At 57.2% G+C, this 11,516-nt stretch overlaps 2 protein-coding genes across 3 annotated transcripts; one reads left to right on the top strand and one right to left on the bottom strand.

Moving 5' to 3' along the window:
* Nucleotides 1-270: 270 nt before the first annotated feature.
* Nucleotides 271-6,821, bottom strand: HPD (4-hydroxyphenylpyruvate dioxygenase). 2 transcript variants are annotated; one of them, XM_084217269.1, is made up of 14 exons: nucleotides 6,803-6,821; nucleotides 5,372-5,398; nucleotides 4,575-4,637; nucleotides 3,717-3,821; nucleotides 3,536-3,578; nucleotides 3,362-3,444; nucleotides 3,141-3,230; nucleotides 2,941-3,044; nucleotides 2,702-2,779; nucleotides 2,387-2,549; nucleotides 1,985-2,056; nucleotides 1,237-1,359; nucleotides 988-1,104; nucleotides 271-902 (listed from the first exon to the last, which is right to left on the bottom strand). In XM_084217269.1, exons 6-14 carry the CDS (start codon nucleotides 3,440-3,442, stop codon nucleotides 792-794), a joined length of 939 nt encoding a protein of 312 aa, XP_084073395.1. In that variant the 5' UTR covers nucleotides 3,443-3,444; nucleotides 3,536-3,578; nucleotides 3,717-3,821; nucleotides 4,575-4,637; nucleotides 5,372-5,398; nucleotides 6,803-6,821; the 3' UTR covers nucleotides 271-791. The 2 variants fall into 2 exon arrangements, with proteins under 2 accessions (XP_084073395.1, XP_084073394.1); XM_084217268.1 differs by lacking the exon at nucleotides 6,803-6,821 and adding an exon at nucleotides 5,618-5,637.
* Nucleotides 6,751-10,437, top strand: PSMD9 (proteasome 26S subunit, non-ATPase 9). Its single transcript, XM_084217270.1, has 6 exons — nucleotides 6,751-6,884; nucleotides 6,977-7,079; nucleotides 7,824-8,017; nucleotides 8,481-8,582; nucleotides 9,085-9,173; nucleotides 9,510-10,437. Exons 1-6 carry the CDS (start codon nucleotides 6,771-6,773, stop codon nucleotides 9,535-9,537), a joined length of 630 nt encoding a protein of 209 aa, XP_084073396.1. The 5' UTR covers nucleotides 6,751-6,770; the 3' UTR covers nucleotides 9,538-10,437.
* The last annotated feature ends 1,079 nt before the right edge of the window (nucleotides 10,438-11,516 follow it).

The following is an 11,516-nucleotide window of genomic DNA, read 5'->3' as shown; positions in this document are numbered from 1 at the left end:
GGGACTCCCCAGGCACTCAGGCCACGTCAGGAAAGGGATTTATTGCTTTGGGGAGGAATTCCCCGTGCAAAGGACAACACCAGAGCAACACCCAGAGGGGACTTTGCACATGGAGCCAGGATCTGAGCCAAGGAATTGCTGCCAATGCCAGCAATTACTGCTGGAACCATGGGAGAAACCCCAACCCATCATTAATGCAGGAATTTACAGGTACTAGAGCAAGACTATTGCCTTGGGAAGGCTAAAATATGTAAATACAATTAATTCTCATTCCAGAGTGTTGGAGCTACCCTGAAACCATGTTTATTCTCAGCAAATTCAAATTCAAGATTGTGTCTAAAAGCAATTAAACCAAAATCTTACAAAAGGAGATGTGCAGAGAGGAAAACGCCTCCGTGCTTTCGCAGCTTCCTGTGTAGCTAAAATTAAAACTTTGGGTAGACTAAATTTAAACTCTCCCAGTTGTTTCTTCTGTCTTCCTCTGTAGCTGCATGTCTTTGGCACATGCCTTAAACCTGTCCTTTGTTAAGAATTCCATGGTTTGGATCAGATTAAGCTGCTTTTTGAGGGTGTGTTTGCTATTTCCCACGCCCCATCTCCCAGGAGGTCACCGAAGGGCAGTGCCAGGGCTGGGCTGGGAGAGGTGCTGGGTCCTTTTCCATTGTCCAGCTTGGCAGGGGCTTCCCTGGGTTTGTGCACTCGAGTCTGGGCTATTTACCAAAACACGGGGTGTTTCCCAGTTCATTTGGGATTCAGCTCCTTGGGGTGAGGGTGGCACTTCCTGCCATCCCCTACATCCGCTTGGTCTCCCCGTTGGGCTCCAGCACAGTCAGGTTTCCTCTGGCATCCTGATCCATCTCGATGGCCTCAAACAGAGACTTGAAGTTCCCGGCGCCGAAGCCCTGCGGGGACGGCACCGTTAGGGACCAGGGGCTGGCTGGCCCTGAGGGCTCCTGGCCAGGAGCAGCAGGAGAGCCTCAAACCAACCTGGTGGTTGTGCCTCTGGATCACCTCCAGAAAGACCGTGGGTCTGTCTTGAACTGGTTTGGTGAAGATCTGGAGCAAGTAGCCTTTTTCATCAAAATCCACCAGGATTTTCAGCTCCTGGAGAAAAGAAATGAGGCGACAGCTCGAAGACCCACAGAGGGACAAGTGGGAATCTCTGTGTCACTCACATCCCTGCAGAGCACTGTGGGGAGCTGCCCCCTGGGCAGGCCTTTTCCCCCTCTGACTCACCGCCAGCTTGTCAATGTTCTCCTTCACTTTGATTTTGGCAGTTTTGAGCCTCTCCCGCAGCACCTGGTAGTAGCTGGAGGGCACATCCATGAACTGCATGCCCCGCTGCTTCAGGTTGGTGATCTGCAAGGCAGGGGAGACTCAGCAGGGCTCAGCTTGGGAGGGGTTTGTGCCAGGAGCATTTCCTGGCATGGGCAGTGTCAGGACAGAGGTGCTTTCCCATGGCATTGGCCAACCTCAGGCATGAGACCCTGCCTCATCATTTCACTTTGGCACCAGGAATGGGCAGGCCCAAGATGTCCTCCCCAGGCACTGCAGAGAGCTGGGCAAGATCATTTGTCCTGCTCTGACCTGAGACCTCTGGAGGCCCTTTGGTCTGGAGAGGAGCCCAAACCTGGGTGCTCAGCAGCAGCTGGGCTCAACCCAGACCTGCCCCTGCCCCAGCTGAAGGTGGTTGATGGGCTGTGGGCTCAGCCTGGCAGCCTGGGCTATGTGTGTCCCACCCTGCAAGGACAAGGGTGCCACCAAGGGCCCTGCAGACCCCAATTGCTCTAAGCTGGAGGGACAGGCAGCTCACAGGTGCAGCAGGTCCCTTTGACTCCCTGGGCAGTTAATGCTGCTTGTAAAACAACCGCAGCACAAAGGCCATGAGATCTGTGTCCCTGTACCCTGCCAGGGTCACGGTGCACCCTGTGCCCAGAGCCAGGGCAGGGGGTGCCAGGGCAGGGGGTCCCAGGGCTGCACTCACCGCTGAGATGATGTCGGGGGTGTTCAGTGCGATGTGCTGGACTCCAGCCCCTCCGTAGTAATCAATGTATTCCTACAGGGAAAAGATGTCACCGTGGTAGTGACAGCACAGCTACAGCTGTGAAGGGATGGGTGTGGGCTTAAAAACATGCAGGCAAGCTCAGCCCAGGGGCACCATGGGATGGCAAAGATCCTGTTGATGAGATGGGGTAAACTGGCTCTGCCCAGCAGCTCCCCTGGGGTTTGTCAGGCTCAAGCAAAGCCAGGATTCCTTTCTAGCAGCCACTTCAGCACAGCAGGTCTGCTCTGGCTGCAAATCATTGACCCTTGGTCCCTGTTCCTTCAATAAGATCTCCCTGGGAGTGAAGGCAGCCACATGGATCAACCACCAGCACCCACTCACCTGAATCTGGGATTTCTTCTTGCCAGGTGCTGGCTCATTGATGGGCATCTTAATGGTCTCCTCATAGTTGGTGACCACGATGGAGCGCAGGGCGCTGAACTCGGTGTGCAGCTGCTTGTCATCCACTGACCAGAAGCGGTGGAAGAGCAGGTTCTTCTGGTACCTGCCCAGGTCACAAGGGGCACGGTCAAGCCCTTGCTCCATCCCCACAGTGATGGAGCTCTGCTGTCTTCATCAGCCCTGGCAGAAGTGGTGAGACCAGCAGAGCTGTGCTGCTGCTCCATCCCACCTCCCACCAGCTCTCCCCACTCTTACCAGTCTGCCACTGGGACCATCTGGAGGTCAGGCTGGTTCCCCACAACGTGATCGACAAAGCTGAGCTTGGCACTTGGTCTGTGGGGGGGAGACAGGAGGGTCTCAGCCAGGCTCAGGGGTACCCCACAGCTCGGGGGGCTCCAGGGCACAGCAGTGGGGACCTGTCCAGCTCCTTAGTGGGATTTCCCACGAGAACATGATGGCAAAGAGCCAGGCAGGAGCCTCTGGAAAGTACTCACAGCTTGGGCAGCAGGGGGTCCTTGAAGAGGGGTGGGTGGTACCCGGGGAGGAACAGGCCCTTGTAGTTGAGCTTCTCTATCAAGGTGTGGGTGGTGTCACCGTACTGTGAGGGGTGAAAGTGGTTGTGTTGTGGCTTTGTTTCTGCAGGGGCCTCCCAGGTGCAGACAGCTCCATGGCCCCGCCCTGCCCTGCCACTCACCGTCTGGATCACTGCGAACTTCACCTTCCCAAATTTGTCCTGCTCCACCCACGGCTCCTTCACCACCACAGCGCCACGCTCCTTGGCTTTCTGGGCAGAAGGAGAGAGATCCTGTCCTGCCACAGCTCCCCCGGGCCAGGGGGAGACATCCCCAGACCCTCCCTGCCTCCCCTCGCCGTTTTGGGGGGGTCTGTGTGGGAGGGGGTGGAGGGGCTGCCCACCTGCACGATGAAGTCACAGTCCTCCACTTCGAAGGCGACGTCCTTGACCCCGTCCCCGTGCTTCACCAGGTGCTCCCCCATCTCTGCCCCGAGCAGGAACAGCCACAGGCATGAGCAGAACTGCTTTGTTCTGCCACGGCCACTTCCCACTCCATCCCCCCCAGCGGCACCTACCCTCATTCCCGGGGTTCAGAGCGGATGAGAAAACAAACACGATCTGCCGAGGAAGAGGAGGAGAGGTGAGGATGGAGCCACGGGTGATGGTTTTCATGGTGGGTTTGGCAGCCCCCTCATGTCTGACACCACCTCACCCTTCCCTGCCCTGGCAGTGGCACCTCTGTCAGGGCTCCCTTACCTTGTCCTGCTTGACGACATGTGACACCACCTCCCTGCTGCCGGTCTCCAGCCCCCGGTAGGCCAGCTCCTCAAAGCCCAGCTTGTTGCAGTAGTAGGATGCAGCCTGTGGGCAGGGAAGAGTCCCTCTGGTTGAAGCTGTGGTGCTGGTGGCCCACAGGCCATGGTTATCAGCCACCATGGCAGGTGCAAGTCACACTTGCCCTGTGTGTGTGTGAGAACAGGCAGCAGCTTCTCCGCCTCCTCCAGCAGCCCAGGGGGAACAAGCAGGGGCAAGAAAGGGCCAGGATTGAGGAAAAAGCCCAAACTCAGTGGGAAGTTCTGTCTCCAGAACTTTCTGTGAGGGCTGCCATGGAGCAGGAGACATTTCTGGGTGTCCCCTGTTCTGCAAGGTTGGGTGAAAAGCAGCTCAGATGTGAAGCACAGGGGTGTTTGAGTTGCCCAGGGCAAGGGATGGAGATCAGCTGCCATGAGCCCAAGCAGCTCTGCAGGCCCTTGGCCACAGCTGGGCCCAGCCACGTGCTCTGGTTCACGTCCCACCCCCGGGAGCCACCCCTCCCCTTGCGCAAGGGCCACCAAGGCCACCGGCGCCAGGCCAGGGCCAGGCTTTGGGACAGCAGCACATCCCCGGCCCAGGGGCTGCCGGGAGGAACCAACACCCCCTGGGCAGCCAATGCCTGCAGAGCCTGGCCTGTCCCGGCGTGGGAGGTGTCCCCTGGCATGGCTGTCCCCTGGCATGGCTGTCCCCTGGCACTGCTGTCCCCTGGCTCTGGTGTCCCCTGGCACTGCTGTCCCCTGGCATGGCTGTCCCCTGGCACTGCTGTCCCCTTACACGTGTGCCTGGCGGCCGCAGCCTCACCTGCTTGGCATTGCCAACCCAGAAGGTGATGGAGTGGAAATGGATGAAGCGGCCTCGTTGGGGCTAAAAGGAAAGGAAAATGGGGCTGAAAGCCGCTGCTGCTGCATTTCCTGCAGCACTGCTCAGCTCCAGAGCAGGGGGAAGCAGCAGCTGGGACCCTGAAAATGAATCTCCTGCAAATGCATCTGAATTAACTGCATGGAACAGCCCCCAGATGGTGATTTTCCAAAGTGCTTTACAGTCAAGTCCCACAGGATCCTGCACTGCAGGCTGGAAGGTGCAAAGCACCGATTCACCTTTGCCCACAGCCACAGCTCCAGTTCTCCCAGTGCTCCCCACAAGTGGCCATCCCAGCGAGCTGCCCACCTGCAAACCTCACTGTGTTAAAGATTAATTCTTCCACATAAGCTCTTACACAACCACCAGCACCAGGACAGATCCCCCTTCACTCTGTTCCCCACCACTGCCCAACCTGGCACAGGCCACCCAGCACTGGAAACACTTTAAAAGTGAAAAAAGAGGCAAAAAATGCAGAATTTGGAAATAAATGTTGCATGGAGGGAGGATTCTGCCTAAGGCTTGACTTGACTGGGAAATACCCATCATCTCCTGTTTGTCACTCTCCTCCCAAACCAGGAATTTCAATGATTAATACTAATTTACAACGAGGATCTTGTGTGGCCCAGAGCAGTTTTACTTCTGATTTCGACAGGTAATCAAGGAATTGACATAATCTGCAGTAACACGACCAAGGTTTCACACCAGGCAGAGGAGCAGGACAGGGACACAACTCTTACCTTTTCTCCCTTGTCTGTGTAGGACGTCTGAAAGAGAATGAGAAAAGAGAGACATTAGCGGGACAGGCAGGTACAGCAGCCCCCAGGGAGCTGAATCCAAAGGTCAGGCTGTGAGGACAGCTCTGCTGTGCCACGTCCAGCACAGCCACTGGTAAATCCGAGTTCAAGCAGAGCTTAAATCTCCCAAGGCATCCCGTGCCACGGAGCCCCCGATGTCTGAATTAATTCCCATCTGCTGCTTCTCACCATTTTTGTGACCTGGTGATGCGATGGAAGCAAAGAGAGCGCAAGAACGGGGGCGCTTTCAATATAACGGGACGGGGAGGCTCCTCCTCAGCCCCACCTTCTCCCACCACCAACCCAGGGATGTGTTTGGTTTGGGCAGGGAGCTGTCCCAAGCGGGGGTGGGGGGCGGCTGTCACCGGGGCCGTGTCACGGGTCCTTGCAGCGCCGGCGGCACCGCGGGTGAAGCGCAGCACGTGAGGCCCTGCGGAGGGCGGGGACCCCGCTGGCCCCGCAGCCAAATCCCTGCCCCGCGTGTGCCACAGGTCACCGGGGGTGACGCAATTTGGGCAGCACATCCCCCGGCCCGCCCGCTGCCCCTGGGGACATTCACCCCTCCCTGGGGACATGTCATCCTGGGCAGCGCTGACCAGGACAGCCTGCAGAACCCGGCTGGGTGGGCGGTGGTGTCTGGGCACGGGGCCACGCGGTGCCGCCTTCAGCCCCGGTGAGCCCAGCGCTGCAGGGACCCCACAGTGTGGGACAGCAGGAGGAGGGGACAAGAGATGGCCCTGCCGGGGAGGCACCAGTGCACAAACCCCACCTGGCTGGGAGCGGTGGGAAGTCGCAGCCACCAGCAAGGCCAGAGGGGATGAGCACAGGGGGCTTGGGTGGGTGCCAGTGGCACGGAGGACAGGGGTGGGGGTCTCGTGGTGGGGCTGTCCCCTGCTGCCACACTGCCTGGGACATGGATGCCATGCAGCACTCGGCAAATGTGCTGGGCCACAGACTGGAGCGGGGCCAGCAGCAGGGACAGGGACATAACATCGTACACCACGGCTGTGTCACCCAGTGGTGGTGACAGCGCTGTGCTACTACATGTCACCATCAAGCTGCGTAACTCACAGGTGGTGACACTGCTGTGCCACCACGTGTCACGATCAGAGCCGCCCCATGGCACCACCACAGCAATGTGTCCCAGTGACGGTGACACCGCTGTGCCCCCCCATGCCAGCGCCGTGCGGTGTGCCGCAGTGGCAGTGACGCGGCTGTGCCACCCCGTTATTGCCGCCGCCGTGTCCCCGCCGTGTCCCCGCCTGTCACCGCCGCACGGGCCCCGCCGGCCCCGCCCCCAGCCCCGCCCCGCGCCCGTCCCGCCTCCCGTCCGGCCGCGGCCATGGCGGAGCCCGGCGGGGGCCGCCCCGTCACCGTCAGCGATGTCCAGCAGCTGGTGCGGCGCAAGGACGAGATCGAGGCGCAGATCAAGGCGTGCTACGAGCTGCTGGAGGGGGTCAGTGCCCGGGCAGGGCCGGGCCGCGCCGGGGGGCGCCGTGCGGGCCCGCGGGCCCGGCCCCCTCCCAACCGCCGCCTCTTCCCTCACAGCAAAAGGGCGTCGGGATGCACGAGCCGCTGGTGGACGCCGAGGGCTTCCCCCGCTCGGACATCGACCTGTACCAAGTGCGCACCGCCCGGCACAACATCATCTGTGAGCGGGGAACGGGAACCGGGGGGGGGGGCCCTTCCCGGGACCGGGCCGCGCCCCCATCCGGCGGGATGAGCCAGCGAAACCGGGATGTGCGGGGCAAACGCGGCCTCTGCCCGGGAACGGACACCGCGGCACCGCTGAGCTCTCTGAAACCCCCATCGCGCTCGTTGTAATTCCGCAGAAGCGGGGCCCAGGGCTGCGCTGAGCCTGTTCCCCAGCGCTTCTGCTCGGAGCCCGGAGCTGCCGCCCGGGCTGAGTCAGTAAAATGCTTTTGAACACGTGTTGCTGCAGCGGCACTGAAATTGTGCCACTGCTGCGGGGACATTTGGGATCTCTGAAACACAACAGAGCCTTTCTGTGCTGTTTGTAGAATCAAATTTGGGTAGGAAACAGCTTCATATTTATTTAATCCCAGTGCCCATCCTCAGGATGGGTACGTACATAACAGCAGGTGACTTAATGGAAAGAAGACTTAAGCTGCTCACTGAGTGTTAAGGGATCATGGGCCTCGCAGCCCTTCTGCCTTTGCATATTTACCAAAATTCGTAGGGTGGTTTTCTCTGTGTCTTATACTGATAAGCATCTGCTGGGCTGGCACCAGGCCCCAGCAGATAGAGCAGAGGCTCTTGCTGGGATCAGAGACAGCCAGGGCACTGCTCTGCGTGGCTGCAGGGGGAGCAGGTGCTGAGAGCCCTTTGGGGGAAGCCTCTCCAGCTCCCTGTGTGCTCATGGTGTCACCCACAGGTTTACAGAATGACCACAAGGCCGTGATGAAGCAGGTGGAGGAAGCTCTGCACAAGCTGCACGCCCGGGAGAAGGAGAAACACGCCAAGGATGAGGCGGAGGCCTTGGCTGAGGCCATGAGCCAGAACCAGAGCCTGCCCCAGGCCTTTGCCAAAGTGAACACCGTGAGCCCCGGCTCCCCCGCCAGCGTCTCGGTACGTCGGGCACGGCTCGTGGGGAAGGCTTTGGCTGGAGCCAGACAGCTCATGGCTCCCTCTGCCTCTTGTTAATGAGTGGGAATGAGCTGAGGCCTTGGTTAGGGTGTCAACCCCTTCTTTTTATCACGTTGGGATGTTCTGTGTCACGTTGGGATGTCCTGGTCACCGTACAGGGATGAGATGGGTGTTCTCTGAGCTGTATCCTGGCACCACACAGCTCCTTCCACACCTCACTGACCATTCCAGCCTCAGTATTTCTCTTCCCATGAAACAGAGCAGAGGAACAAACACTTACCTTTCCCTGTGGCTGTAGTGATGTTCACTTGCCTGAATGTGAGAAGTGTTGTAGCACATCTCTCTCCCTGTGGCTGGGTGAAGGGTGATGCTCCTGTGATATTACCCTTGATATTACCTGTCTTTGGAGAATGCAGATGCTCATGTCTCTTCTATCTCTGTCCAGGGACTTCAAGTTGATGATGAGATTGTGGAATTTGGATCTGTCAATGCAAACAACTTCCAGAACCTGCAGAACATTGCCACGGTGGTGCAGCACAGCGAGGGGGTGAGCTCATTCCTGCTGTGACTGCATTCTCTTGCCTGTCTCTGTTAGCCACAGCATTTCTATGGAACTTGGATCTCTGGAATCATCATTTCCATGTCAGAAACAGTGGCAGATTCAGTCTGTGCAGTTGTAGCCTTGTTCTCTCACAGCACTGAGCTATTTGCTCATGAATGGAAGAACTGAGAGGTGTGTGCATCACGTTGTTTGTTCTCTCTGGGGACTCCCTTCAGCAGCATCGCTGTGCCACCCTGGTGGCCTGGCCAGAGAAGCTGCCACAACCATTCAGTGCTTGGTGGTGGAAGTGAGGGATCTCCTGGAGATGACTTCACCCTAAACACTCTCTTCTTTCAGTTATAGCCACAGGAGTGGGAATGGGCACTGCTGCAGAACAGTTCCTTGGGCTTAATGTTCTTCGTGTGCTTCAGCAAAAGAAGGAAGAGAGTTGACTTTGTGATGGAAAATGAAATATTTTGGTTATTTTCTATTTTCTCCCCTCTTTCAGAGACCCCTCAGTGTGACTGTGATCCGTGGGGGCAGAAGGGTGCACGTGGGGCTGACTCCAAAGCGCTGGGCCGGGAAGGGCCTCCTGGGGTGAGCTACTGTTTCACTTCTTAGAGGGAACAGGCTTTCACCAGCTCAGGGCACATTTCCTGAGCAGGGCCAGCCCTGGCTGTGTCACTGCCCACTGTGACAGACCTCACAGGTGGGCACCAGGGAGCTGGAGGCTGCTGGTTCTGCACAGGGATACAGGGAGTAGAGTTCCATCAAACATGAGCACAGGCAGAAAGGTCTTAGTGGCTGGTTTGGCTGGTAAACCAGTGGAGAAGGGTTGTGGTGGGTCTGAGTCTGAGCCATCCCATGTCAGGTGTCCTGTGCCTGTCTGAGAAATGAAAATTTAATATTTCCTCTTACCCTTTTCTTTTTCAGCTGCAATATCATTCCTTTACAAAGATGACCATGGCTGGGAGAACAATAAAGCTGAAGCTTGTGCCTGCTTTCTGGACTCTGATCTGGTTTGAAGATGTGGTGTTGCTGTGACCTCTGGTGCCTGAAGGGTTCTGGCAGAGTTCTGCAGTTCAGAATTGCGCTGGTTGTCAGGAGGAACCTGCAGAGCTGCAAGATGTGACTTCTCATCTCTTCCACCTTGTATCAATTTAGAATAAGGCTCTAGAGAGACCCAAATCTCACTTAATACACGCTCCAAAGAGCTTGAAATGCTCTTTTTTGGTGATAACAGAGCATTCCTTTTTTCTCCCTTTTAAAACTCACTGAATATCATGTAATAGATGCTAAAAAGTCCTAGAGCACTTTTTGATGCCTGTCATAGTAGATGGCAGGCAAGAGATATGCAAGTTTGATACTTCATCTTCCCCATGTTGCCACAGCTTTTAAAGTCAGTGAACATACTGAAAGGGTTTTTGGAATGCCCAGTTACTTTAACACAATGAGGTAAAGAATGGGGGTTATAATTCTACTTTTGGGACTTCTAGTACTTTATGTAGTCGTGATAAAAGCACTCCTAGCTTCTCTCTCTATTTTCTTTTAATTTAAAAAAAATTTGGTTATTTGCAGGTGTTAATTTTGGGGTGTTTTCCTGGTTCTAGCCAGGACAGGGTTTGCCTTCTTGTGCCTCCCATTCTTCTCTCCCTCCTGCTGCAGGAGCAGTGAGGGGAGTGGGTGGGTGGCACATGGTCTGGGGTGTTTTCACTGGGAACAGTAAATTGGGGAACACCATTCCTAAACCACCACAGGTGCATAAACTGTTGGAAGGGATTCTGGGAATGACTGGTTTGTTTTAAGCCTATTTCCAGTTGAAGTTCAAAATAGTCTCCCAAAACAATAAAACTGAGTATTGCCTCTCTCTGTTCTCATAGAAGTCATTATTTGGGGCAGCCTCTCTGGGTCAGGGAGATAATGGGAGCTGATAACAAATCTCCTTTCTGCTCCCAGCAGGGTGTGAGGCTCTCTCTGGGCAGAAGGAAGAACAAATTAAGTTTAGAAATTGTTATTATTTGAGCTTAACAGCAAGCCTGAGGTCAACAGCTGGGAGCATTTGGAGCTGATTTTCTGCAGGGGTGAAGTGAGAGCCTGGAGTGAGCCCTGGGAGTGGGTTCCCTGTGCAAGCGCTGTCCTGGCAGGGAGCTGGGGACCGTGGGGGACTGGCAGGGCTTGAGGGATGATTTTTCTCACTTTGACTCAGCTTGTCCTGCTCAGGGAAGCCACTGGAGCAGAGTTGCCTGAAACTCCTTGTGGGGGGCATTGGGTAAAGATCCCTCATCTCATTCCTCGGGTTCGGCTCCGAATGGCTCCAGCGATGCCAACAGGGGCTTTGTCACAGCCACGAGCGGGATTTAGGCTTGGGCAGGGTGAAGGGCTGAATGTTCCTCCTCCGGGTCCCTGCTTTGGGCCGGGGGCCAGTGCTGCCTCTTCCTGGCAGCCGGTGGGGACAAGGAAGTTCCCCCCTCTCTCCCGGCGTTTCCCGGTGCAGCGGGTGAGGATGAGGAGGTTCCCCCGCTCGCTCCCGGCGTTTCCCGGTGCAGTGGGTGAGGATGAGGAGGTTCCCCCGCTCTCCCCCGGCGTTTCCCGGTGCAGCCGGTGGCGCAGCCGGTGCTGCCGGTGCAGCCGTTGCCTGGGAACGGCGGTCGCAGAGGCAGAGAGACGCGGGGATCGCTGTCTCGGTGAGCGGGGGGGTCCTCGGGAGGGTCTCCGGAGGGTCCCTCGGGACAGCAGGAGGCAGCGAAGCCTGGAGGGGTCTTGGGAACGGTTCCGTGTGAGCCCGGTGAGACCCGGCGGCCGCTCCCGAGCTCCTGTCCGGCCTGCCGAGGCCCGGGAGGGTTTTTCCAGGGCCTCTTTCCCCTCCCGTGAAAGTTTTCTGCGCACAAGGTTTCGGCGTTGGCTCAAATCCAGACCAGTGAAGCCGGAGATGAAGCAGCT

Source organism: Fringilla coelebs (assembly GCF_963513975.1).
Source record: "Fringilla coelebs genome assembly, chromosome: 17".
In the NCBI taxonomy this organism is placed as follows: domain Eukaryota; kingdom Metazoa; phylum Chordata; class Aves; order Passeriformes; family Fringillidae; genus Fringilla; species Fringilla coelebs.
The sequence above is the reverse complement of the archived record's forward strand: the minus strand, read 5'-3'. Positions and strand labels throughout refer to the sequence as shown.

Excerpts from the sequence above, each read along its gene's own strand:
- HPD (XM_084217268.1), bottom strand. Across the intron at positions 2,780-2,940 it reads GACCCCCTGCTGCCCAAGCT|ACCAAGTGCCAAGCTCAGCT; the intron begins GTGAGTACTTTC and ends TCCCCCCCACAG. Across the intron at positions 903-987 it reads TCCAGAGGCACAACCACCAG|GGCTTCGGCGCCGGGAACTT; the intron begins GTTGGTTTGAGG and ends CCGTCCCCGCAG.
- PSMD9 (XM_084217270.1), top strand. The coding sequence starts at position 6,771 with ATGGCGGAGCCCGGCGGGGGCCGCCCCGTCACCGTCAGCGATGTCCAG. Across the intron at positions 6,885-6,976 it reads GCTACGAGCTGCTGGAGGGG|CAAAAGGGCGTCGGGATGCA; the intron begins GTCAGTGCCCGG and ends CTTCCCTCACAG. Across the intron at positions 8,583-9,084 it reads TGGTGCAGCACAGCGAGGGG|AGACCCCTCAGTGTGACTGT; the intron begins GTGAGCTCATTC and ends CCCCTCTTTCAG.